This window comes from Oncorhynchus mykiss, chromosome 18, assembly GCF_057628025.1.
Source record: "Oncorhynchus mykiss isolate SJ-2025 chromosome 18, ASM5762802v1, whole genome shotgun sequence".
Taxonomy (NCBI): Eukaryota; Metazoa; Chordata; class Actinopteri; order Salmoniformes; family Salmonidae; genus Oncorhynchus; species Oncorhynchus mykiss.
The window spans coordinates 65,205,460-65,230,118 of NC_143039.1; the positions used below are offsets into that span (position 1 = coordinate 65,205,460).

Sequence of the window (24,659 nt, forward strand, 5' to 3'; positions counted from 1 at the left end):
CCTCCCCGCACTTGCCATGAGGTGCGTGTCCTCAGCCCGGTACCACCAGTGCCGGCACCATGCACCAGGCCTACAGTGTGCCTTGCCAGTCCAGAGCGTCGGGCGACAGTACCCAGTCCAGAGCGTCGGGCGACAGTCTACAGACCGGCACCTCCTACGACGGGCCGCAGACCGGAACCGACCACGACGGGCCGCAGACCGGATCCGCCAGAGTCTCCCTCCAGTCCGGATCCGCCAGAGTCTCCCTCCAGTCCAGAGGAGCCACTCACTCCAGACTCCAACATCAGTCCAGTGGCGTCCTCTGGTCCGGGGACGGTGGTGAGGGTTCCCGCTCCAGAGACATTAAGTAAGTGGGCCGAGTCAGAAGTGGAGCGGGGTCCACGTCCCGAGCCAGAACCACCACCTCGGAGTTATGCCCACCCAGACCCTCCCATATAGGTTTGAGTGTGCGTCCGGGAGTCCACACCTTTTGGGGGGGTACTGTCACACCCTGACCTTAGTATTCTTTGTTTTTTGTATTATTTTGGTTAGGTCAGGGTGTGACATGGGTGATGTATGTGTTTTTGTACCTGTCTAGGGGTTTTGTATGTCTATGGGTATTCACTAGTCTAGGTATTTATGTCTATGGTTGCCTAGATTGGTTCTCAATTAGAGGCAGCTGTTTATCGTTGTCTCTGATTGGGAACCATATTTAGGCAGCCATATTCCTTGGGTTATTTTGTGGGTCATTGTCTATGTCTAGTTGCCTGTGTCTGCACTAGTATTATATAGCTTCACGTTCGGTTTGTTTTGTATAGTTTAAGTGTTCTTCGTCTTCATTAAAAGTATGTATTCATCTTATGCTGCGCCTTGGTCTCCTCCGTACAACGAACGTGAAACTGCTGCATATACCCTGACTCTGCTTGCACAGAACGCAAGAGAAGTGACACAATCTCCCTAGTTAAAAGAAATCCATGTTAGCAGGCAATATTAACTAAATACGCAGGTTTAAAAATATATACTTGTGTATTGATTTTAATAAAGGCATTGAAGTTTATGGTTAGGTACACATTGGTGCAATGACAGTGCTTTTATCGCGAATGCGCTTGTTAAATCACCCGTTTGGCGAAGTAGGCTGTGATTCAATGATAAATTAACAGGCACCGCATTGATTATATGCAACGCAGGACAAGCTAGATAAACTAGTAATATCATCAACCATGTGTAGTTGACTAGTGATTATGTTAAGATGACTTGTTTTTTTTTATAAGATAAGTTTAATGCTAGCTAGCAACTTATCGTGGCAATCGCGTAACAGGTAGTCAGCCTGCCACGCAGTCTCCACGTGGAGTGCAATGTAATCGGCCATAATCGGTGTCCAAAAATGCAGATTACCGATTGTTAAGAACTTTAAATCAGCCCTAATTAATCGGCCATGCCGATTAATCGGTCGACCTCTAGTGTAAACTGAACCACTGGGAATGTGATGAAAGAAATAAAAGCTGAAATAAATCTCTCTACTATGACATTTCACATTCTTAAAATAAAGTGGTAATCCTAACTGACCTAAGACAGGGAATTTTTACTAGGATTAAATGTCAGGAATTGTGAAACTGAGTTTAAATGTATTTGGCTAAGGTGTATGAAAACTTCTGACTTCAACTGTATATGCACTCAATTTAATTCCACTTTTTTTTTTAAATGTCATGGTGTATGACTTAACTATACCCTTTCTACCCCCACATGTTTTTAAATAAACAAATCAAAGCACAGACTGTAAAGATAGCGCCCTGAGGAATATCAGGTGAGCAAAGCATCATGGGATGAATAATTGTGTAATGAAAAGCAGTTGATCAGAAAAAGGGGGGCATTAAACTGAAGGCTCCAGGGTTTGGATGTTTGTGTTTATGACAGGTTAAACGATATGGAACAGTGATGAGGTAACATTAGCAAGCGTTCTCACAATAGCATTACACTAATGTTAAAACCGCATTATATTAGCGTTATACAGGTGTTTAAGGGCTGTAGATACAGGGGATGTCTTCCTCTACCTGTGATCATGGTTGTGACTGGGTTGTCAGGGTGGAACTGTAAAGACAAAGCTACAGTCAGATAGTGGTAGTAGCCTGGGGCAACACAAGGCTACAGTCAGATAGTGGTAGTAGCCTGGGGCAACAAGGCTACAGTCAGATAGTGGTAATAGGCAGGGTCAACACAAGGCTACAGTCAGATAGTGGTAATAGGCAGGGTAAACACAAGGCTACAGTCAGATAGTGGTAGTAGCCAGGGGCAACACAAGGCTACAGTCAGATAGTGGTAGTAGCCTGGGGCAACAAGGCTACAGTCAGATAGTGGTAATAGGCAGGGTCAACACAAGGCTACAGTCAGATAGTGGTAATAGGCAGGGTCAACACAAGGCTACAGTCAGATAGTGGTAATAGGCAGGGTCAACACAAGGCTACAGTCAGATAGTGGTAATAGGCAGGGTCAACACAAGGCTACAGTCAGATAGTGGTAGTAGCCTGGGGCAACAAGGCTACAGTCAGATAGTGGTAATAGGCAGGGTCAACACAAGGCTACAGTCAGACAGTGGTAGTAGCCAGGGGCAACACAAGGCTACATTCAGACAGTGGTAGTAGCCAGGGGCAACAAGGCTACAGTCAGATAGTGGTAGTAGCCAGGGGCAACACCACTGCTTTGATAACATCAGTCTAGACCAGGGAGAGAGAAGAGTCATGGACAAGCCTTAAGATCGGCTTAACACTCCTGGCACATTCCGTACATTACACCCACACAAACGCTTGTTTATATACAAACAGACATACTTCTCTCTCACTCTGTTTCAAACACACACACACACACACACACACACAGATGCTTATAAACATTGGAAAGTGCATTAAAATAAACATACATTTAAAACACACCCACACAAACCATATAGCCTAAACAGAGACACACAATCCCAAATACTTGCAGTACAACTATACATAACCCTTAGACAACAGATAATACACTCGCAGGACCTATAACAACACCTGTAGGGATAAACAAGAGGACATGTGTTGATCTTACCTGTGTCTGACTGTTAACCCCAATCCTCCCTGCTCTTCTACAATCTACTCATCCGTCAACCCTAGAGACCTAGGAGAGAGAGAGAGAGAGATAAGGGGAGAGAAAGAGGGTAGGGGAAAGAGAGAGAGAGAGAGTGAGGGGGAGGAAAGAGGGCGAGAGCAAGGGGAAAGAGAGAGTGAGAGCGAGAGAGAGAGAGAGAGAGGTCGGCTTGATTGCCACTACTCATCAAAAAATGTTACGTCACTCCCCCCAAAAATGTTTGAGGTAGGGTAGCATTTTACCCCAAGTTACTCTACAAGTGACCCGTGTTGCATTTAGCCCCATTCTCCCCTATGCACTCATGGTGAATTGCTGAACAGTAACATGCTTAACCATGAAGCTGCTAAAACTCTAGGTTTAAAATGGTAAATTTTGAACACACAGTATTTAGGAGTTGAGAAATAAAGTAGGATCGTCCTCTTATTAACAAAGGCCATTAAAACTGCTGTTTTAAGCATTATTGCAAGAATTGTTGTGCATTTGCTTGTCAGAGTGCAAGTGTCCCCTTTGGCACTCAACTTGAATGCGCCGCGAGAGGAATATTTTTCACATAGAACAAACAACAAGCCGACCTAGTAAATAGATAAACTATTGTTTCTATTCATTACTTGTTTGTGTGCAGAGGAAAAGTAAATGTGTATCACATGTGTGCACCCTCTCCGGCCTCTAGGTCACCAGGCTGCTCGTTATGGCGCACACCTGTCACCATCGTTACGCGCACCTGCGCTTCATCAGACTCACCTGGACTCCATCACTTCCCTGATTACCTGCCCTATATATGTCACTCCCTTTAGTTCCTTCCCCAGGCATTATTGTTTCAGTTTCATGCCTGTTCGTTGTTCATGTTTCTTGTTTTGTATCATGTTCCTTTTATTTTATTAACCTCTAGTGACTCCTCATCCCGCATGAGGGAGCGTAATCATCGACTGACACTAATTAGCATAACGCAACGGACATAAATATTCCTAGAAAATATTCCTATTCATGAAAATCACAAGTGAAATATATTGAGACACAGCTTAGCCTTTTGTTAATCACCCTGTCATCTCAGATTTTCAAAATATGCTTTACAGCCAAAGCCAGACAAGCATTTGTGTAAGTTTATCATAGCCTAGCATAGCATTTTGTCCAGCTAGCAGCAGGTAACTTGGTCACGGAAATCAGAAAAGCAATCAAATTAAATCGTTTACCTTTGATGAGCTTCAGATGTTTTCACTCACAAGACTCCCAGTTAGATAGCCAATGTTCCTTTTTTCCAAAAATATTATTTTTGTAGGCGAAATAGCTCCGTTTGTTCTTCACGTTTGGCTGAGAAATCGCCCGGAAATTGCAGTCACGAAAACGCTGAAAAATATTCAAAATTAGCTCCATAATATCGACAGAAACATGGCAAACGTTGTTTATAATCAATCCTCAAGGTGTTTTTCAAATATCTATTCGATAATATATCCACTGGGACAATTGGTTTTTCAGTAGGCCCATTCACTGCCCAATAGGGACGCATTGGAACGCAGCGCTTTCAAAACATGAGGCACTTCCGGATTGGATTTTTCTCAGGCTTTCGCCTGCAACATCAGTTCTGTTATACTCACAGACAATAGTTTTACAGTTTTGGAAACGTTAGTGTTTTCTATCCTAAGCTGTCAATTATATGCATATTCTAGCATCTTGTCCTGACAAAATATCCCGTTTACTACGGGAACGTTATTTTTCCACAAATGAAAATACTGCCCCCTAGTCGCAAAAGGTTTTAACACTCCCTCCCTGAACTTGCTTCCCGACTGTCAGCGCACATTGTTACAATGTGGACTGTTCTAGCATCTTCAAAGAGCGTTTCCAATTTTTTGGCCGTGGCAGCAATGATTTTGCCGTGGCACAGCGCCACAGTTAAATTAGTGCAGCAGAAACACTGCCCCAGTGTGCCACCACAGCAGCAAGATGTGTGACCTGTTGCCACAAGAAAATGGCAACCAGCACAAACACCACTGTAAATATAACCTATATTTATCAGTTTATTTATTTTCTCGTTTTTACAGCACTTTTTAAATAGCAGTGACATAACATTTTAAATGTCTATATTAGGGATGAAACGATTACTGGTTTCACGATAAACCATAGTAAAATCCAGACGGTTAGTATTACCGTTTCAAATTGTAATTATTATTAAAACCTTTTTTTTTGTTAAAAAAAAAATATATATATTTTTTTTTTTGTTAATTTAAAATCCGACAGTCGTCGAATTGGTTGTGTGTTCCAACAGGAGAAACACTATAGACTCCTATACAAGATCTCCTGTATTTATGTTAATTGTTGGGCTCATTGCAATTACTATCACTGTCTTCTTAAGACTCGTTTATTTATGTCAATTGTGCACGGGGTCATTGCATATACTCAAATGCAACACAGAAGATTGACTGTGTGTGGTGAGAACATAGCCCACAATGTCTGCTGTGTGGATCGAACAGCCAACAAGTCGAGCAGTCATTTGAAAGAGTAAGAACATTTCAGTGAGAGAACTCAAAGGCGAAATCCATTTACGCCAAGATAATGGAATTCAATGCCCTTGACAATCAACTGTTCTCTGTTGTTGGTTTTCGCGACTGGTCGAGCAATGGTACGCACTACCAAGTGCGCTATTTTTCAGATGTTGAGTTAGCTAGGTAGCCACTTGTTTGCCTATTGAAATTGAACTTCAGTTCATGAAAATAAATAGCCAGCTACTTAACCCTGTTGCCCAAAGCTAACGTTATATGCAGTCAGCTAGCTTCATCTGGCTAATGCGGCTCAACCGGACCGGGTTATGTGTTGTGAAGCTAGCCACAATAAGGATTAGGCACAATAGTTGAATTTGCGGTTTGCCTTCAAAATAAAAGTACCTTTTTGAAAGTGATGCAAAAGGTTACAATTGGTGGAATAATGCCATATGTAGACTAGATAATGTTAAACAGGGTTTGAATGTGAAGCAATGAAACGGGGTATCAGTCTACTCGGTGACACCCACAGAACACAACTGAAGAGTTTACGCAAATATTAGCCTTGTCGCGAGATTGTGACTGTGTGAAATCACCTCACCAGTCAGCCTATTGCGTGTATTGACATTCATATTGCACTATACAGCTTTACCTAAGGATTGGGGATCAAAAGTTCAAAAAGTGATATTACAGTTCATAGAAACATGTCAAACGATGTATAGAATCAATCTTTAGGATGTTTTTAACATAAATCTTCAATAATGTTCCAACCGGGGAATTCCTTTGTCTTTAGAATTGCAAAGGAACGCAGGTTGCTCTCACGTGTGCGCGCGTGATCAGCTCATGCCACTCTGCCAGACCCCTGACTCAATCGGCTCTCATTCCCCCCTCCTTCACAGTAGAAGCCTCAAACAACGTTCTAAAGACTGTTAACATCTAGTGGAAGCCTTAGGAAGTGCAATATGACCCCATAGACACTGTATATTCGATAGGCAATGAGTTGAAAAACTACAAACCTCAGATTTCCCACTTCCTGGTTGGATTTTTATCAGGTTTTCGCCTGCCATATGAGTTCTGTTATACTCAGAGACATCATTCAAACAGTTTTAGAAACGTCAGAGTGTTTTCTATCCAATACTACTAATAATATGCATATATTAGCTTCTGGGCCTGAGTAGCAGGAGGTTTACTCTGGGCAAGCTTTTCATCCGAACATGAAAATGCTGCCCCCTATCCCAAACAGGTTAATCAAATAAAAACTGTCTTATAAATTAGGGTTATTTTAGATGACACCTAGCTATATAGTTAGCTAGCTACTGAAACAGATTGTCATTTTGCTATGTTTTTGGGGAAGAACATTGTTTGCATCCATGAGCTAGTTAGCTTTTATTTTTGACCAGCACTGTAAGTGCGCGAGACAGCTTTAAAAATGTATGAATGCGTTAAATTATGATGTGACATGCAGTCATATTCAGGTCCTGATTGGTCAACAAGCTTATTTGACACATCAAATAGTGTTATTTGTATATTTTTTGACACGGTGTTCCATAGAAATCCTGGTTGAGAATGAAACGACTGAACAAATGAACAACGAAACAGCACAGCAAGTATGTGAAAGAAATTGGTTTTGATTATGTTTAACTGGTAATGGGGACAAATGTAAATGCCAACAAAATAGCTTGTTGGTCTGTGTGTGTGTAACCTTTATTTAACTAGGCAAATCAGTTAACCCACCTAGCCAAAAGCCAGTGAAAATGCAGAGCGCCAAATTCAAATAAATTACTATAAAAATCTAACTTTCATGAAATCACACATGTAAGATACCAAATTAAAGCTACACGTGTTGTGAATAAAGCCAACATGTCAGATTTCAAAAAGGCCTTTCGGCGAAAGCAAACGATGCTATTATCTGAGGGTAGCACCTCCGTAAACAAAGAGAGAAAACCTAGACCTAAAAAACAAAATCTGAATGGTTGGTCCTCTGGGTTTTGCCTGCTATATAAGTTCTGTTATACTCACAGACATGATTCAAACAGTTTTAGAAACGTCAGAGTGTTTTCTATCCAAATCCTAATAATATACATATCTTATCTCAAATAAATAAGGAAACATGTTCATTTTGGTTTAAATAATTCAAAAACAAAGTGTTGGTAAAGTAAAAGTTGCTCAGAACATATGAAAGCTGGAAGTTCCTTTTAACATGAGTCTTCAATATTCCCAGCTAAGAAGTTTTAGGTTGTAGTTATTATAGGACTATTTCTCTCTATACCATTTGCATTTCATATACCTTTGACTATTGGATGTCCTAATAGGTACTATAATATTGCGAGGCTAATCTCAGGAGTTGATAGGCTTGAAGTCATAAACAGCGCAATGCTTGAAGCACAGTGAAGAGCTGCTGGCAAATGCAGGAACGTTCTGTTTGAATGAAAACTTACGAGCCTGCTGCTGCCTACCACCGCTCAGTTAGACAGCTCTATCAAATCATAGATTTAATTGTAATATAATAACACACAGAAATACGAGCCTTAGGTCATTAATATGGTTAAATCCGGAAACTATAATTTCGAAAACAAAACGTTTATTCTTTCAGTGAAATACAGAACTGTTCCTTATTTTATCTAATGGGTGGCACCCCTAAGTCTATATATTGCTGTTACATTGAACAACCTTCAATGTTATGTCATAATCATGTACAATTATGGCAAATTAATTACAGTGTTTGTTAGGAAGAAATGGTCTTCACACAGTTCGCAACGAGCCTGTTGGCCCAAACTGCTGCATATACCCTGACTCTGCTTGCACAGAACGCAAGAGAAGTGACACAATCTCCCTAGTTAAAAGAAATCCATGTTAGCAGGCAATATTAACTAAATACGCAGGTTTAAAAATATATACTTGTGTATTGATTTTAAGAAAGGCATTGAAGTTTATGGTTAGGTACACAGTGCCTTTTTCAAATGCGCTTGTTAAATCACCTGTTTGGCGAAGTAGGCTGTGATTCAATGATAAATTAACAGGCACCTCATTGATTATATGCAACGCAGGACAAGCTAGATAAACTAGTAATATCATCAACCATGTGTAGTTAACTAGTGATTATGTTAAGATTGATTATTTTTTATAAGATAAGTTTAATGCTAGCTAGCAACTTACCTTGGCTCCTTGCTGCACTCGCATAACAGGTAGTCAGCCTGCCACTCATGGATTGCAATGGAATCGGCCATAATCAGTGTCCCAAAATTACCGATCGTTATGAAAACTCAGCGATTCCGATTAATCGGTCGATCTCTACTAGTGACGCCTCTTGCACTGAGATGCAGTGCCTTAGACTGCTGCGTCAATGTGAGTGTGTTAACTATTTAACTGTACTAGAATGCTTAAAAGGGCACTAAAATGTAAAATATCGGTTATCGGTATCAGGTTTTTTTGGCAAGGAAAATATCGGCTATCGGTATCAGCCAAAAATGGCATATCATCACTAATTATAAAGTAACAACACTAATAATCAAATCAAACCCAAGTTTATTTGTCACGTACGCCGAATACAATAGGTGTAGACCTTACAGTGAAATGCTTACTTATAGACTCTAAACAATGGTGTGGGGGAAAAAAGGTGTGTGTGTGTGTGTGTGTGTGTGTGTGTGTGTGTGTTTGTGTGTGTAGGTAAGTAAAGAAATAAACCAACAGTAAAAAGACATAGCAAGGCTATATAGTAGCAAGGCTATATACAGACACCTGTTAGTCAGGCTTATTGAGGTAGTATGTACATGCAGGTATCGTTAAAGTGACTATGTATATATGATGAACAGAGAGTAGCAGAAGCGTAAAAAGAGGGGTTGGTAGGTGGTGGGACACAATGCAGATAGCCCGGTTACCAATGTGCGGGAGCACTGGTTGGTCAGGCCAATTTAGGTAGTATGTACATGAGTGTATAGTTAAAGTGACTATGCATATAAGATAAACAGAGAGTAGCAGCAGCGTAAAAAGAGGGGTTGGGGGGGCACACAATGCAAATAGTCCGTGTAGCCATTTGATTACCTGTTCAGGAGTCTTATGGCTTGGGGGTAAAAACTGTTGAGAAGCCTTTTTGTCCTAGACTTGGCACTCCGGTACCGCTTGCCATGCGGTAGTAGAGAGAACATTCTATGACTGGGGTGGCTGGAGTCTTTGACCATTTTTAGGGCCTTCCTCTGACACCGTCTGGTGTAGAGGTCCTGGATGGCAGGCAGCTTTGCCCCAGTGATGGTACTGGGCTGTACGCACTACCCTCTGAAGTGCCTTGCGGTCGGAGGCCGAGCAATTGCCGTACCAGGCAGTGATGCAACTGGTCAGGATGCTCTCGATGTTGCAGCTGTAGAACCTTTTCAGGATCTCCAGACCCATGACAAATCTTTTTAGTTTCCTGATGGGGAATAGGCTTTGTCGTGCCCTCTTCACAACTGTCTTGGTGTGTTTGGACCAATCTAGTTTGTTGTTGATGTGGACACCAAGGAATTTGAAGCTCTCAACCTGCTCCACTACAGCCCCGTCGATGAGAATGGGGACGTGCTCGGTGCTCCTTTTCATGTAGTCCACAATCATCTCCTTAGTCTTGTTTACATTGAGGGATAGGTTGTTATTCTGGCACCACCCGGCCAGGTCTCTGACCTCCTCCCTATAGGCTGTCTCGTCGTTGTCGGTGATCAGTCCTACCATTGTTGTGTCGTCAGCAAACTTAATGATGGTGTTGGAGTCGTGCCTGGCCATGCAGTCGTGGGTGAACAGGGAGTACAGGAGGGGACTGAGCACGCACCCCTGGGGAGCTCCAGTGTTGAGGATCAGCGTGGCAGATGTGTTGCTACCTACCCTCACCACCTGGGGGTGGCCTGTCAGGAAGTCCAGGATCCAGTTGCAGAGGGAGGTGTTTAGTCCCAGGTTCCTTAGCTTAGTGATGCGCTTTAAGGGTACTATGGTGTTGAACGCTGAGCTGTAGTCAATGAATAGCATTCTCACATAGGTGTTCCTTTTGTCCAGGTGGGAAAGGGCAGTGTGGAGTGCAATATAGATTGCATCATCTGTGGATCTGTTTGGGCGGTATGCAAATTGGAGTGGGTCTAGGTTTACTGGGATAATGGTGTTGATGTGAGCCATTACCAGCCTTTCAAAGCACTTCATGGCTACGGACGTGAGTGCTAAAGGTCTGTAGTCATTTAGGCAGGATGCCTTTGTGTTCTTGGGCACAGGGACAATGGTGGTCTGCTTGAAGCATGTTGGTATTACAGACACAATCAGGGACACGTTGAAAATGTCAGTGAAGACACCTGCCAGTTGGTCAGCACATGCCCGGAGCACACGTCCTGATAATCCGTCTGGCCCCGCAGCCTTGTGTATGTTGACCTGTTTAAAGGTCTTACTCACGTCGGCTACGGAGAGCGTGATCATACAGTCGTACGGAACAGCTGATGCTCTCATGCATCCCTCAGTGTTGCTTGCCTAGAAGCAAGCATAGAAGTGATTTAGCTCGTCTGGTAGGCTCGTGTTACTGGGCAGCTCGCGGCTGTGCTTCCCTTTGTAGTCTAATAGTTTGCAAGCCCTGCCACATCTGACGAGGGTCGGAGCCGGTGTAGTATGATTCAATCTTTGATCCAAGCTTTGCCTGTTTGATTTCTCGTCGCAGGGCATAGCGGGATTTCTTGTAAGCTTCCGTGTTAGAGTCCCGCACCTTGAAAGCGGCAGCTCTATCGTTTAGCTCAGTGCGAATTTTGCCTGTAATCCATGGCTTCTGGTTGAGGTATGTACGTACAGTCACTGTGGGGACGATGTCCTCGATGCACTTATTGATAAAGCCAGTGACTGATGTGGTGTATTCCTCAATGTCATCGGAACAATCCCGGAACATGTTCCAGTCTGTGATAGCAAAACAGTCCTGTAGTTTAGCATCTGCTTCATCTGACCATTTTTTTATAGACCGAGTCACTGGTGCTTCCTGCTTTAATTTTATCTTGAAAGCAGGAATCAGGAGGATAGAGTTGTGGTCGGATTTACCAGATGGAGGGCGAGGGATAGCTTTGTACGCGTCTCTGTGTGTGGAGTACAGGTGATCTAGAATTGTTTTCCCTCTGGTTGCACATTTAACATGTTGATAGAAATTTGGTAGAACTGATTTAAGTTTCCCTGCATTAAAGTCTCCGGCCACTAGGAGTGCCGCCTCTGGGTGACTGGTTTCCTGTTTGCTTATTTCCTTATACAGCTGACTGAGTGCGGTCTTAGTGCCAGCATCTGTCTGTGGTGGTAAATAAACAGCCACGAAAAGTATAGCTGAGAACTCTCTAGGCAAGTAGTGTGGCCTGCAATTTATCACAATATACTCTATTTCAGGTGAGCAAAATCTAGAGACTTCCTTAGATTTCTATTTGTTGATTTCAAAAAAGCTTTAGACTAAATTTGGCATGAGGGCCTGCTCTACAACTTGATAAAAGTGGTGTTGGTGGAAAAACATACGACACTATAAAATCCATGTACAGAAACAACAAGTGTGCAGTCAAAAATGGCAAAAACACACACACATTTCTTTCCACAGGGCCAGGGGGGGTGGGGGGGGGGGGGGGGGTGACAGGGATGCAGGTTAAGCCCCACCTTCTTCAACATATATATCAACGAATTGGCAAGGGCACTAGAACAGTCTGCAGCACCCGGCCTCACCCTATGAAAATCTGAAGTCAAATGTCTACTGTTTGCTGATGATCTGGTGCTTCTGTCACCAACCAAGGAGGGTCTACAGCAGCACACAGATTCTGTCAGACCTGGGCCCTGACAGTAAATCTCAGTAACACAAAAATAATGGTGTTACAAAAAAGGTCCAGTTGCCAGGACCACAAATACAAATTCCATCTAGACACCGTTGCCCTACTAGAACACACAAAATACTATACATACCTCGGCCTAAACATCAGCGCCACAGGTAAATTCCACAAGGCTGTGAACCATCTGAGAGGCAAGAAGGGCCTTCTATTCCATCAAAAGGAACATAAAATTCGAGAGACCAATTAGGATCTGGCAAAAAATACTTGAATCAGTTATAGAACCCATTGGCCTTTATGGTTGTGAGGTCTGGGTTCCGTTCACCAACCAAGAATTCACAAAATGGGACAAACACCAAATTGAGAATTCTGAATTCTGCCAAAAAATAATTCAGTGTACAACGTAAAACATCAAATAATGCATGCAGAGCAGAATTAAGCCGATACCCCTATTATCAAAATCCAGAAAAGATACGTTCAATTCTACAACCACCTAAAAGGAAGCGATTCCCAAACCTTCCATAACAAAGCCATCACCTACAGAGAGATGAACCTGGAGAAGAGACCCCTAAGAAAGCTGGTCCTGGGGCTCTGTTCACAAACATAAACAGACACCACAGAGCCCCAGGACAGCAACACAATTAGACCCAACTAAATCATGAGAAAACAAAAAGATAATTACTTGACACATTGGAAAGAATTTACAAAACAACTGAGCAAACTAGAATACTATTTGGCCCTGAACAGAGAGTACACAGTGGCAGAATACCTGACCACTGTGACTGACCTAAAGTTAAGGAAATCTTTGACTATGTACAGACTCGGTGAGCATAGCCTTGCTATTGAGAAAGGCTGTCGAAGGCAGACCTGGCTCTCAAGAGAAGACAGTCTTTGTGCACACTGCCCACAAAATAAGGTGGAAACTGAGCTGCAATTCCTAACCTCCTGCCCAATGTATGACCATATCAGAAACACATATTTCCCTCAGATTACACAGACCCACAAATCATTTGAAAACAAATCCAATTTTTAAAAAATTGGGTGAAATACCACAGTGTGCCATCACAGCAGCAAGATGTGTGACCTGTTGCCACAAGAAAAGGGCAACCAGTGAAGAACAAACACCATTGTAAATATAACCCATATTTATGTCTATTTATTTTCCATTTTGTACCTTTCTATTTTTTTGCACATCATTACAACACTGTATATAGACATAATATGACATTTGAAATGTCTTTATTCTTTTGGAACTTATGTGAGTGAAATGTATACTGTTAATTATTTATTTCACTTTTGTTTATTTTCTATTTCACTTGCTTTGGCAATGTAAACATATGCTTTCCATGCCGATAAAGCCGCTTAAATTGAATTCAAATTGAATTGAGACAGACAGACAGACAGACAGACAGGCAGACAGACAGGCAGATGGGGGGCTTACTGGTCAGTTTCAAATCAAATCAAATCAAATTTTATTTGTCACATACACATGGTTAGCAGATGTTAATGCGAGTGTAGCGAAATGCTTGTGCTTCTAGTTCCAACAATGCAGTAATAACAAGTAATCTAACTAACAATTCCAAAACTACTGTCTTGTACACAGTGTAAGGGGATAAAGAATGTACATAAGGATATATGAATGAGTGATGGTACAGAGCAGCATAGGCAAGATACAGTAGATGGTATCGAGTACAGTATATACATATGAGATGAGTATGTAAACAAAGTGGCATAGTTAAAGTGGCTAGTGATACATGTATTACATAAGGATACAGTCGATGATAGAGTACAGTATATACGTATGCATATGAGATTAATAATGTAGGGTAAGTAACATTATATAAGGTAGCATTGTTTAAAGTGGCTAGTGATATATTTACATCATTTCCCATCAATTCCCATTATTAAAGTGGCTGGAGTTGAGTCAGTGTCAGTGTGTTGGCAGCAGCCACTCAATGTTAGTGGTGGCTGTTTAACAGTCTGATGGCCTTGAGATAGAAGCTGTTTTTCAGTCTCTCGGTCCCTGCTTTGATGCACCTGTACTGACCTCGCCTTCTGGATGATAGCGGGGTGAACAGGCAGTGGCTCGGGTGGTTGATGTCCTTGATGATCTTTATGGCCTTCCTGTGACATCGGGTGGTGTAGGTGTCCTGGAGGGCAGGTAGTTTGCCCCCGGTGATGCGTTGTGCAGACCTCACTACCCTCTGGAGAGCCTTACGGTTGAGGGCGGAGCAGTTGCCGTACCAGGCTGTAATACAGCCCGCCAGGATGCTCTCGATTGTGCATCTGTAGAAGTTTGTGAGTGCTTTTGGTGACAAGCCGAATTTCTTCAGCCTCCTGAGGTTGAAGAGGCGCTGCTGCGCCTTCTTCACAATGCTGTCTGTGTGAGTGGACCAATTCAGTTTGTCTGTGATGTGTATGCCGAGGAACTTAAAACTTGCTACCCTCTCCACTACTGTTCCATCGATGTGGATAGGGGGGTGTTCCCTCTGCTGTTTCCTGAAGTCCACAATCATCTCCTTTGTTTTGTTGACGTTGAGTGTGAGGTTATTTTCCTGACACCACACTCCGAGGGCCCTCACCTCCTCCCTGTAGGCCGTCTCGTCGTTGTTGGTAATCAAGCCTACCACTGTTGTGTCGTCCGCAAACATGATGATTGAGTTGGAGGCGTGCGTGGCCACGCAGTCGTGGGTGAACAGGGAGTACAGGAGAGGGCTCAGAACGCACCCTTGTGGGGCCCCAGTGTTGAGGATCAGCGGGGAGGAGATGTTGTTGCCTACCCTCACCACCTGGGGGCGGCCCGTCAGGAAGTCCAGTACCCAGTTGCACAGGGCGGGGTCGAGACCCAGGGTCTTGAGCTTGATGACGAGCTTGGAGGGTACTATGGTGTTGAATGCCGAGCTGTAGTCGATGAACAGCATTCTCACATAGGTATTCCTCTTGTCCAGATGGGTTAGGGCAGTGTGCAGTGTGGTTGAGATTGCATCGTCTGTGGACCTATTTGGGCGGTAAGAAAATTGGAGTGGGTCTAGGGTGTCAGGTAGGGTGGAGGTGATATGGTCCTTGACTAGTCTCTCAAAGCACTTCATGATGACGGAAGTGAGTGCTACGGGGCGGTAGTCGTTTAGCTCAGTTACCTTAGCTTTCTTGGGAACAGTAACAATGGTGGCCCTCTTGAAGCATGTGGGAACAGCAGACTGGTATAGGGATTGATTGAATATGTCCGTAAACACACCGGCCATCTGGTCTGCGCATGCTCTGAGGGAGCGGCTGGGGATGCCGTCTGGGCCTGCAGCCTTGCGAGGGTTAACACGTTTAAATGTCTTACTCACCTCGGCTGCAGTGAAGGAGAGACCGCATGTTTTCGTTGCAGGCCGTGTCAGTGGCACTGTATTGTCCTCAAAGCGGGCAAAAAAGTTATTTAGTCTGCCTGGGAGCAGGACATCCTGGTCCGTGACTGGGCTGGATTTCTTCCTGTAGTCCGTGATTGACTGTAGACCCTGCCACATGCCTCTTGTGTCTGAGCCGTTGAATTGAGATTCTACTTTGTCTCTGTACTGACGCTTAGCTTGTTTGATAGCCTTGCGGAGGGAATAGCTGCACTGTTTGTATTCGGTCATGTTACCAGACACCTTGCCCTGATTAAAAGCAGTGGTTTGCGCTTTCAGTTTCACGTGAATGCTGCCATCAATCCACGGTTTCTGGTTAGGGAATGTTTTAATCGTTGCTATGGGAACGACATCTTCAACGCACGTTCTAATGAACTTGCACACCGAATCAACGTATTCGTCAATGTTGTTGTCTGACGCAATACGAAACATGTCCCAGTCCACGTGATGGAAGCAGTCTTGGAGTGTGGAGTCAGCTTGATCGGACCAGCGTTGGACAGACCTCAGCGTGGGAGCCTCTTGTTTTAGTTTCTGTCTGTAGGCAGGGATCAACAAAATGGAGTCGTGGTCAGCTTTTCCGAAAGGGGGGCGGGGCAGGGCCTTATATGCGTCGCGGAAGTTAGAGTAACAATGATCCAAGGTCTTTCCACCTCTGGTTGCACAATCGATATGCTGATAAAATTTAGGGAGTCTTGTTTTCAGATTAGCCTTGTTAAAATCCCCAGCTACAATGAATGCAGCCTCCGGATAAATGGTTTCCAGTTTGCAAAGAGTCAAATAAAGTTCATTCAGAGCCATCGATGTGTCTGCTTGGGGGGGGGATATATACGGCTGTGATTATAATCGAAGAGAATTCTCTTGGTAGATAATGCGGTCTACATTTGATTGTGAGGAATTCTAAATCAGGTGAACAGAAGGATTTGAGTTCCTGTATGTTTCTTTCATCACACCATGTCACGTTAGCCATAAGGCATACGCCCCCGCCCCTCTTCTTACCAGAAAGATGTTTGTTTCTGTCTGCGCGATGCGTGGAGAAACCCGTTGGCTGCACCGCCTCGGATAGCGTCTCTCCAGTGAGCCACGTTTCCGTGAAGCAAAGAACGTTACAGTCTCTGATGTCCCTCTGGAATGCTACCCTTGCTCGGATTTCATCAACCTTGTTGTCAAGAGACTGGACATTGGCAAGAAGAATGCTAGGGAGTGGTGCACGGTGTGCCCGTCTCCGGAGTCTGACCAGAAGACCGCCTCGTTTCCCTCTTTTTCTGAGTTGTTTTTTTGGGTCGCTGCATGGGATCCGCTCCGTTGTCCTGTTTGTAAGGCAGAACACAGGATCCGCGTCGCGAAAAACATATTCTTGGTCGTACTGATGGTGAGTTGACGCTGATCTTATATTCAGTAGTTCTTCTCGACTGTATGTAATGAAACCTAAGATGACCTGGGGTACTAATGTAAGAAATAACACGTAAAAAAACAAAAAACTGCATAGTTTCCTAGGAACGCGAAGCGAGGCGGCCATCTCTGTCGGCGCCGGATATCATGAAGCAATGCAGATCACAATCAGGCACTGGCATGCTGATTGGGATTGAAATATATCCCCTGGAAGAATGTTAATGGCAGCAAAGCCACTTTGGAAATTCTTCCTCATCAAATCATCTGTACCACTGGGCTCCTCCAGGGTCTGTTTTTCTACAGCCGAGGTAAAGGAGAGGAAGAGGGAGAGGAGGAAGAGGAAACAGGGAGAGAAAGGACACTAAACGAAGTGGAGAAAAGAGAGAGGAAGGGAATGTGAGAGAGAGGACACAAATAAATGGAGAGGAGAGAGAGGAAACTTAAAAAACTGGACAGGAGAGAGAAGAAGGAGAGAGAGGAAACTTAAAGAACTGGACAGGAGAGAGAAGAAGGAGAGAGGAAACGTAAAGAACTGGACAGGAAGGAGAAGAAGGAGAGAGGAAACTTAAAGAACTGGACAGGAGAGAGAAGAAGGAGAGAGGAAACTTAAGGAAGTGGACACGAGAGAGGAGGAGGAGAGAGAGGACACTTAACGAAGTGGACAGGAGAGAGAAGAAGGAGAGAGGACACTTAAAGAAGTGGCCAGGAGAGAGAAGGAGGAGAGAGAGGACACTTAACGAAGTGGACAGGAGGGAGGAGGAGAGAGGGGACACTTGAAGAAGTGGAGAGGAGAGAGAGAAGAAGAGGAGATGACAAAGAAGTGGAAGGGAAAGAGAGAGAATGAGAAGAGGAATAGTAGACAAAGAAGTGGAGAGGTGAGAGAGATGGCAAAAGTTTTTAGAGGAGAGGAGATGAAAGGGCACAGAGTAAGATCTTAGAGGAGGAGACGAGATGAGGAGGTGACACTAAGGTCTTAAGAGAGGAGAGGAGTGAACTAGTTAAGATGATAGGAGAGGAGTGAACTAGTTAAGAGGATAGGAGAGGAAAGGAGTGTACTAGTTGAGAGGATAAAAGAGCAGAGGAAAGGAGTGAACTGGTTGAGAGGATAGAAGAGGAGAGGAAAGGAGTGAACTGGTTGAGAGGATAGAAGAGCAGAGGATAGAAGAGCAGAGGAAAGGAGTGAACTGGTTTAGAGGATAAAAGAGCAGAGGAAAGGAGTGAACTGGTTGAGAGGATAGAAGAGGAGAGGAAAGGAGTGAACTGGTTGAGAGGATAGAAGAGCAGAGGAAAGGAGTGAACTGGTTGGGAGGATAGAAGAGGAGAGGAAAGGAGTGAACTGGTTGAGAGGATAGGAGAGGAAAGGAGTGAACTGGTTGAGAGGATAGGCGAGGAGAGGAAAGGAGTGAACTGGTTGAGAGAATAGGAGAGGAGAGGAAAGGAGTGAACTGGTTGAGAGGATAGGAGAGGAGTGAACTAGTTGAGAGGATAGAAGAGCAGAGGAAAGGAGTGAACTGGTTGAGAGGAGAGGAAAGGAGTGAACTGGTTGAGAGGATAGGAGAGGAGAGGAAAGGAGTGAACTGGTTGAGAGAATAGGAGAGGAGAGGAGTGAACTGGTTGAGAGGATAGAAGAGGAGAGGAAAGGAGTGAACTGGTTGAGAGGATAGGCGAGGAGAGGAAAGGAGTGAACTGGTTGAGAGGATAGAAGAGGAGAGGAAAGGAGTGAACTGGTTGAGAGGATAGAAGAGGAGAGGAAAGGAGTGAACTGGTTGAGAGGATAGGCGAGGAGAGCAAAGGAGTGAACTGGTTGAGAGGATAGAAGAGGAGAGGAAAGGAGTGAACTGGTTGAGAGGATAGAAGAGCAGAGGATAGAAGAGCAGAGGAAAGGAGTGAACTGGTTGGGAGGATAGAAGAGGAGAGGAAAGGAGTGAACTGGTTGAGAGGATAGAAGAGCAGAGGAAAGGAGTGAACTGGTTAAGAGGATAGAAGAGGAGAGGAAAGGAGTGAACTGGTTGAGAGGGTAGGCGAGGAGAGGAAAGGAGTGAACTGGTTGAGAGAATAGGAGAGGAGAGGAAAGGAGTGAACTGGTTGAGAGGATAGGAGAGGAGAGGAGTGAACTGGTTGAGAGGATAGAAGAGCAGAGGAAAGGAGTGAACTGGTTGAGAGGAGAGGAAAGGAGTGAACTGGTTGAGAGGATAGGAGAGGAGAGGAAAGGAGTGAACTGGTTGAGAGGATAGGCGAGGAGAGGAAAGGAGTGAACTGGTTGAGAGGAGAGGAAAGGAGTGAACTGGTTGAGAGGATAGGCGAGGAGAGGAAAGGAGTGAACTGGTTGAGAGAATAGGAGAGGAAAGGAGTGAACTGGTTGAGAGGATAGGAGAGGAGAGGAAAGGAGTGAACTGGATTGGGAGGATAGAAGAGGAGAGGAAAGGAGTGAACTGGTTGGGAGGATAGAAGAGGAGAGGAAAGGAGTGAACTGGTTGGGAGGATAGAAGAGGAGAGGAAAGGAGTAAACTGGTTGAGAGGATAGAAGAGGAGAGGAAAGGAGTGAACTGGTTGAGAGGAGAGGAAAGGAGTGAACTGGTTGAGAGGATAGAAGAGCAGAGGAAAGGAGTGAACTGGTTGGGAGGATAGAAGAGGAGAGGAAAGGAGTGAACTGGTTGAGAGGATAGGAGAGGGGAGGAGTGAACTGGTTGAGAAGATAGAAGAGCAGAGGAAAGGAGTGAACTGGTTGAGAGGAGAGGAAAGGAGTGAACTGGTTGAGAGGATAGGAGAGGAGAGGAACGGGGTGAACTGGTTGAGAGGATAGGAGAGGAGTGAACTGGTTGAGAGGATAGAAGAGCAGAGGAAAGGAGTGAACTGATTGAGAGGATAGGCGAGGAGAGGAGTGAACTGGTTGAGAGGATAGGCGAGGAGAGGAAAGGAGTGAACTGGTTGAGAGAATAGGAGAGGAGAGGAGTGAACTGGTTGAGAGGATAGAAGAGCAGAGGAAAGGAGTGAACTGGTTGAGAGGAGAGGAAAGGAGTGAACTGGTTGAGAGGATAGGAGAGGAGAGGAAAGGAGTGAACTGGTTGAGAGGATAGGCGAGGAGAGGAAAGGAGTGAACTGGTTGAGAGGAGAGGAAAGGAGTGAACTGGTTGAGAGGATAGGCGAGGAGAGGAAAGGAGTGAACTGGTTGAGAGAATAGGAGAGGAAAGGAGTGAACTGGTTGAGAGGATAGAAGAGCAGAGGAAAGGAGTGAACTGGTTGAGAGGATAGGAGAGGAGAGGAAAGGAGTGAACTGGTTGTGAGGATAGAAGAGGAGAGGAAAGGAGTGAATTGGTTAAGAGGATAGGCGAGGAGAGGAAAGGAGTGAACTGGTTGAGAGGATAGGAGAGGAAATGAGTGAACTGGTTGAGAGGATAGGATAGGCGAGGAGAGGAAATGAGTGAACTGGTTGAGAGAAGAGGAGAGGAGTGAACTGGTTGAGAGGATAGGAGAGGAGAGGAACGGGGTGAACTGGTTGAGAGGATAGGAGAGGAGTGAACTGGTTGAGAGGATAGAAGAGCAGAGGAAAGGAGTGAACTGATTGAGAGGATAGGAGAGGAGTGAACTGGTTGAGAGGATAGGCGAGGAGAGGAAAGGAGTGAACTGGTTGAGAGAATAGGAGAGGAGAGGAAAGGAGTGAACTGGTTGAGAGGATAGGAGAGGAGAGGAGTGAACTGGTTGAGAGGATAGAAGAGCAGAGGAAAGGAGTGAACTGGTTGAGAGGATAGGAGAGGAGAGGAAAGGAGTGAACTGGTTGTGAGGATAGAAGAGGAGAGGAAAGGAGTGAATTGGTTAAGAGGATAGGCGAGGAGAGGAAAGGAGTGAACTGGTTGAGAGGATAGGAGAGGAAATGAGTGAACTGGTTGAGAGGATAGGATAGGCGAGGAGAGGAAATGAGTGAACTGGTTGAGAGAAGAGGAGAGGAGTGAACTGGTTGAGAGGATAGGAGAGGAGAGGAACGGGGTGAACTGGTTGAGAGGATAGGAGAGGAGTGAACTGGTTGAGAGGATAGAAGAGCAGAGGAAAGGAGTGAACTGATTGAGAGGATAGGAGAGGAGTGAACTGGTTGAGAGGATAGGCGAGGAGAGGAAAGGAGTGAACTGGTTGAGAGAATAGGAGAGGAGAGGAAAGGAGTGAACTGGTTGAGAGGATAGGAGAGGAGAGGAGTGAACTGGTTGAGAGGATAGAAGAGCAGAGGAAAGGAGTGAACTGGTTGAGAGGAGAGGAAAGTAGTGAACTGGTTGAGAGGATAGGAGAGGAGAGGAAAGGAGTGAACTGGTTGAGAGGATAGGAGAGGAAATGAGTGAACTGGTTGAGAGGATAGGAAAGGAAAGGAGAGGAAAGGAGTGAACTGGTTGAGAGGATAGGATAGGCGAGGAGAGGAAATGAGTGAACTGGTTGAGAGAATAGGAGAGGAGTGAACTGGTTGAGAGGATAGGAGAGGAGAGGAACGGGGTGAACTGGTTGAGAGGATAGGAGAGGAGTGAACTGGTTGAGAGGATAGAAGAGCAGAGGAAAGGAGTGAACTGATTGAGAGGATAGGAGAGGAGAGGAAAGGAGTGAACTGGTTGAGAGAATAGGAGAGGAGAGGAAAGGAGTGAACTGGTTGAGAGGATAGGAGAGGAGAGGAGTGAACTGGTTGAGAGGATAGAAGAGCAGAGGAAAGGAGTGAACTGGTTGAGAGGAGAGGAAAGTAGTGAACTGGTTGAGAGGATAGGAGAGGAGAGGAAAGGAGTGAACTGGTTGAGAGGATAGGCGAGGAGAGGAAAGGAGTGAACTGGTTGAGAGGAGAGGAAAGGAGTGAACTGGTTGAGAGGATAGGCGAGGAGAGGAAAGGAGTGAACTGGTTGAGAGAATAGGAGAGGAAAGGAGTGAACTGGTTGAGAGGATAGAAGAGCAGAGGAAAGGAGTGAACTGGTTGAGAGGATAGGAGAGGAGAGGAAAGGAGTGAACTGGTTGTGAGGATAGAAGAGGAGAGGAAAGGAGTGAATTGGTTAAGAGGATAGGCGAGGAGAGGAAAGGAGTGAACTGGTTGAGAGGATAGGAGAGGAAATGAGTGAACTGGTTGAGAGGATAGGAAAGGAAAGGAGAGGAAAGGAGTGAACTGGTTGAGAGGATAGGATAGGCGAGGAGAGGAAATGAGTGAACTGGTTGAGAGAATAGGAGAGGAGAGGAAAGGAGTGAACAAGTTGAGAGGAGAGGAGAGGAAAGGAGTGAACAAGTTGAGAGGATAGGAGAGGAAAGGAGTGAACAAGTTGAGAGGACAGGGTTGAGAGCACACACACTTTAGGGTGAGAGAAGATGTTCAGTCCTTGAAGGGCCTTTATGGAGAGGACAGAGTGGGTGCACCCCTGAGAAGGAGAGAAGAAGAGAGGGAAGTGGAAGCGAACACATAGGCTACATAGGTCTTGAAAAAGAGAAGAGCAAGGAGAGAGGCTGCCTCCGCAGACACAAACATACAAAATCACTCAAGCATTCATTTTGACCATAGAGAATACAGAAAGCAGCATAAGGAAGTGGTCACGAGCACAAGTCCATTGGCTGGTCAGGGACGGGTGTGAACCAACAACCAACCAGAGCCCTCCCCTTGCCTCTGGTTTCCCAGCAGCCAACCAGAGCCCTCCCCTTGCCCCTGGTTTCCCAGCAGCTAGATGACTGCCTCGGTTTTTCGGATGACTGCCTTGCCTGGTTCACCAATTACTTTGCAGACAGAGTTCAGTGTGTCAAATCGGAGGGCATGCTGTCCGGTCCTCTGGCAGTCTCTATGGGGGTGCCACAGGGTTCAATTCTCGGGCCGACTCTTTTCTCTGTATACATCAATGATGTTGCTCTTGCTGCGGGCGATTCCCTGATCCACCTCTACGCAGACGACACCATTCTATATACTTTCGGCCCGTCATTGGACACTGTGCTATCTAACCTCCAAACAAGCTTCAATGCCATACAACACTCCTTCCGTGGCCTCCGACTGCTCTTAAACGCTAGTAAAACCAAATGCATGCTTTTCAACCGATCGCTGCCTGCACCCGCATGCCCGCCTAGCATCACCACCCTGGATGGTTCCGACCTAGAATATGTGGACATCTATAAGTACCTAGGTGTCTGGCTAGACTGCAAACTCTCCTTCCAGACTCATATCAAACATCTCCAATCGAAAATCAAATCAAGAGTCGGCTTTCTATTCCGCAACAAAGCCTCCTTCACTCACGCCGCCAAGCTTACCCTAGTAAAACTGACTATCCTACCGATCCTCGACTTCGGCGATGTCATCTACAAAATGGCTTCCAACACTCTACTCAGCAAACTGGATGCAGTCTATCACAGTGCCATCCGTTTTGTCACTAAAGCGCCTTATACCACCCACCACTGCGACTTGTATGCTCTAGTCGGCTGGCCCTCGCTACATATTCGTCGCCAGACCCACTGGCTCCAGGTCATCTACAAGTCCATGCTAGGTAAAGCTCCGCCTTATCTCAGCTCACTGGTCACGATGGCAACACCCATCCGTAGCACGCGCTCCAGCAGGTGTATCTCACTAATCATCCCTAAAGCCAACACCTCATTTGGCCGCCTTTCGTTCCAGTACTCTGCTGCCTGTGACTGGAACGAATTGCAAAAATCGCTGAAGTTGGAGACTTTTATCTCCCTCACCAACTTCAAACATCTGCTATCTGAGCAGCTAACCGATCGCTGCAGCTGTACATAGTCTATTGGTAAATAGCCCACCCATTTTCACCTACCTCATCCCCATACTGTTTTTATTTATTTACTTTTCTGCTCTTTTGCACACCAATATCTCTACCTGTACATGACCATCTGATCATTTATCACTCCAGTGTTAATCTGCAAAATTGTAATTATTCACCTACCTCATGCCTTTTGCACACATTGTATATAGACTCCCCCTTTGTTTTCTACTGTGTTATTGACTTGTTAATTGTTTACTCCATGTGTAACTCTGTGTTGTCTGCTCATACTGCTATGCTTTATCTTGGCCAGGTCGCAGTTGTAAATGAGAACTTGTTCTCAACTAGCCTACCTGGTTAAATAAAGGTGTTCTCAACTAGCCTACCTGGTTAAATAAAGGTGTTCTCAACTAGCCTACCTGGTTAAATAAAGGTGAAATAAAAAAATAAAAAATAAAATGACGGACAGCTCGTGATGGAGGGATTATGAAGGATCAGTGTGTCTGTTTTTGTGCAAAACGCCACCACAGATCATCTCTGTGTTACGCAGCACACAGCATTAAAAGCACAGAGAATCATTCAGAAATAGCTGGCAACACAGCCATTCATTCTGGTGATCCTTATGGGAGGACCAAAGCTAGACTGAGATCTAAATGAAAATGTTACTAACTGTAATGCCCACTGTAGTGTTTTGCTACTCAGTATGTGTGAACGCTCTATTCATTTAATTGTATGCTTTACTACACTACATCCTCAAATTTCAAACGAAACACGCACAATCCATTCATGCACATGTCCATTCATGCACACACAAACTACTGAGGGTGA

At 44.8% G+C, this 24,659-nt stretch overlaps 1 protein-coding gene across 6 annotated transcripts in view; it reads right to left on the reverse strand.

Annotated features, from left to right (window-relative positions):
* LOC110496865 (protein PALS2) overlaps positions 1 to 24,659 on the reverse strand; it is a 76,898-nt gene that overhangs the window by 36,907 nt on the left and 15,332 nt on the right. For 2 of the 6 annotated variants that reach the window (XM_036953340.2, XM_036953337.2), the window contains exons 2-3: positions 3,055 to 3,123; positions 2,031 to 2,067 (exon numbers count right to left, since the gene is read on the reverse strand). The exons of 2 other annotated variants lie outside the window; for them this stretch is intronic. In XM_036953340.2, the coding sequence (XP_036809235.1) occupies positions 2,031 to 2,040 (10 nt within the window). In that variant the 5' untranslated portion in view covers positions 2,041 to 2,067; positions 3,055 to 3,123. The remainder of the gene's footprint in view (positions 1 to 2,030; positions 2,068 to 3,054; positions 3,124 to 24,659) is intronic. 2 more of the 6 variants (XM_036953341.2, XM_036953338.2) reach the window with 1 other exon arrangement.